Source organism: Triturus cristatus, chromosome 6, assembly GCF_964204655.1.
Source record: "Triturus cristatus chromosome 6, aTriCri1.1, whole genome shotgun sequence".
NCBI classification, from domain to species: Eukaryota; Metazoa; Chordata; class Amphibia; order Caudata; family Salamandridae; genus Triturus; species Triturus cristatus.
In genome coordinates, this window is record NC_140589.1 from 1,883,274,420 (window position 1) to 1,883,277,567 (window position 3,148).

Below are 3,148 nucleotides of genomic sequence, written 5' to 3' on the forward strand. Positions count from 1 at the left end.
TAATTGTTGTATTTGATAGTCTTTTGTGGGTGGAAAGCATTTAGAAACTAACAAAATATTAACTATTGCCTGTACTGTCTGTTTTGTGTGTGAGAAGGAACCGTGCACTTCTGCTGGCTATGCAACACCTATTCCATGTAGTTAAGCAGAGCTATGAAGATATATTAATTTAAAAAAAAAAATATATATATATATATATATATATATATCTTTCCAATGCTTGTTGTCAAAAGTTGACTCACAGGTCCCACAAAAATCACTGCACTGCTTACAATTCTTGCCTGATTAGTGATTCAGAGCTGAGTGAAAGTAAGCAAGTGCCTCAGCCATGGTCCTCTGTCAAGCTATATCAGGAACAGTAGTCTAATCTATTGTGATGAATGCAAAGATCATAACAAGACATGCCCTTATCCCACCACTTCTGGAACAAATACATAACAGACACCTGCAATACAGATACCAAACACATAGTCATACTGTGATGTTGTATAACAGAGTCAACAGTGGTTCATGATCTAGCCTTCTATCATAAAAGCACTATCCAGGAGAACTGTCTCATCATGTGCAGTGTATTTTCTTCAGTTGTGTCCTATTTTTATTTAAAGGCAGAGCAAGAAGGACTCGGTGGGGAGATGAACAGAAGCTCAGTAACAGAATTCCTGCTTCTGGGACTGACTCAGGATCTCAACATGCAGATTTTACTCTTTGTGTTATTTTTGGTGGTATACACAGCGACTCTTGGTGGCAACATAATCCTGATCATAGCCTCTGTTTGTGCCCCTTACCTTCAAACCCCTATGTACTTCTTCCTGGCTAATCTCTCCTTCATAGATGTCTGCTACTCATCTGCTATTGTCCCTAACATGCTGCTACAACTCATTGTAAGGAAGAGAATGACCTTCTCTGCATGTGCAGCTCAGCTGTACACATTTCTGCTTTTGGCGTGTACTGAAACTTTACTCCTGTCTGTCATGGCATATGATCGGTTTGTATCCATCTCACTTGCCTTGCGTTACAATGTAATTATGAACAAACCTGCGTGCATCAAATTGGTGGCCTGCTGCTGGGTTTGTGGCACCTTGTTGGCAGCTCTGGATGCAGTTTTCATTCTACTGTTGCCTTTTTGTGGTCACAATGTCATTGACCATTTCTTTTGTGAACCAAATGCCCTTGTAAAAATGGCATGTGTGGACACCTACATCACGGAGATGGTGATTTTATTTGTTGGGGTCATGGTCCTTTTGATCCCAATACTTGTCATTCTTTTCTCCTACACCCGGATTGTTGTCACTATTGTTGGCATCCGCTCCTCTGAAGGTCGATATAAAGCCTTTTCCACCTGTGCCTCTCACCTGATTGTGGTCACCATGGCAATCGGACCTGCCATCTTCATGTACATGAAACCAACCTCTAAAAACTTAGCAAAGCAGGAAAAACTTTTCTCTGTGTTTTACACAGTGATGCCCTCAGCTTTTAACCCTATTATCTACAGTCTGAGAAACAAGGATGTGAAAAGGGCTTTGTGGAAATTTACCAGGACACGTGGTTTTCTGTAAAAACTATGCATGTAGTTACCTTTGTACGAGTATCAATATAACTTCACTTGTGACAGATGTCTATGGATTTTGATTCCATCGAGTATCCTTGTACAGTAAGGGGCATATTTATGAGATTTGGACATGGCGCAGTGCAGTGCAGCAAGTCAACTTGCTATGTCACTATGTGCCAGAGTGAAAGGGCAGGAAAGCACTGTATTTATGCAATGCACTGCACTGGATGTCCTTGTCCCCTGTGATAGCACCATTTAGGCAGCGTAGCACCATTGCAAGCACCCTTGCACCATAGTGCTAGGGTGCCTGTGTTGTAGCCAGAATAATGTTTGTGCAGGTAGATGCACTTGACTGCACAAAAACAATCCACAAAGACTTTTTCCTCTTTGTATGTGTGCAGCAGCACACATAGAAAAAGGCAAAAATTAGGAGAAATAAAGTTATTTCTCCTTGTTACTCCTCACCTCGGGAAGCGTATCTTTTTGGTGCATTTCTAAGTTTACCTGGTTTGATAAATCTGTGAATGTGTCAAAAACCATGGGATTCGCATAGGAACACCCACCACAATGCCCATCGAATATCTCCCTTGTACAGAGTAAGGCAAAATAGTGATTTGAGCTGCACTGCCTTACTCCAGATTTATGAAGCCATTCAAAGCCACGCAATGTGATTTTGAGTGGCTTCATGAATCTGACTTAGAGGCTTGTGCCACACATGAACCACTTGTCGCAGTGCAAATGTGACACAATCCATTCATAAATATGCCACTAAAACCTTATCATCAACATTACAACCAAATGTTGTTACAGATTTTCATAAGGCTTTCCTGCAAAAGTGGCAAAACACTACCTACTAGGGAATGCTTCAAGAAGTAAACTATCATATGTAGGCTAGCACAATGACCTGCTCTTATTCTGCATCCCAGGCTCTGGCAGCATCTTGACCACAAAGTGAACCTCAAAATATCCATCCATTGTTCACAGGTGTATTATGCATGAGGGCCAAAATGTTTAGGAAAACCACTTGGGGCCCGATTCATAAAGGTAAACTATGATTTAACAGTAACTCTATAGTCGATCCGGAGAACTCTAAACATATGAAGATTGTACAGGCCTATCTTTTTTTGGCACAGATTTTTCCTTAATGACTGTGGAGTCTCAGCAGTCATAAAATTACTTTTAAATCATTATTTGTGGATACAGAAAAAGAGGAACGTTACACAAAAGTGTACATTTACCTTTGTGACTCAGGCCCACTATCTCAAAACACCATCTTTGATATTACCATGCCACACAATATAATTATTTTGGAGCTGCTTACAAAAGGATAAATGGTTTCAGATTAGATTTTCAATAGTGTAATGATTACTATAATGTCTTGCCTTTTCGTACCATTTACATGTGGTGTATTTTTGTGGGATGTTTAGGAGAATCAGTATGTAATTGCACAGTTTATCTGACATTATTAGTTGGTTTCTTAATCACTTCATCATCCAAAATGCTGAAGGAAGGATTTGAAGATGTAGCTAACAATAGGGTAAGGTAGTGTGGGTCAGTACCTAAAGGTGAAACAAGTTTACATAAAGTTCTGCATTTGTG

The 3,148-nt window shown here is 40.0% G+C and overlaps 1 protein-coding gene across 1 annotated transcript; it reads left to right on the plus strand.

Moving 5' to 3' along the window:
• The first annotated feature begins 632 nt into the window (after nt 1-632).
• On the plus strand, nt 633-1,556 carry LOC146822288 (olfactory receptor 2D3-like). Its single transcript, XM_085610022.1, has one exon. The coding sequence runs from the start codon at nt 633-635 to the stop codon at nt 1,554-1,556; it is 924 nt and encodes a 307-aa protein (XP_085466148.1).
• Nucleotides 1,557-3,148: the final 1,592 nt, after the last annotated feature.

Excerpts from the sequence above, each read along its gene's own strand:
- LOC146822288 (XM_085610022.1), top strand. The coding sequence starts at position 633 with ATGAACAGAAGCTCAGTAACAGAATTCCTGCTTCTGGGACTGACTCAG.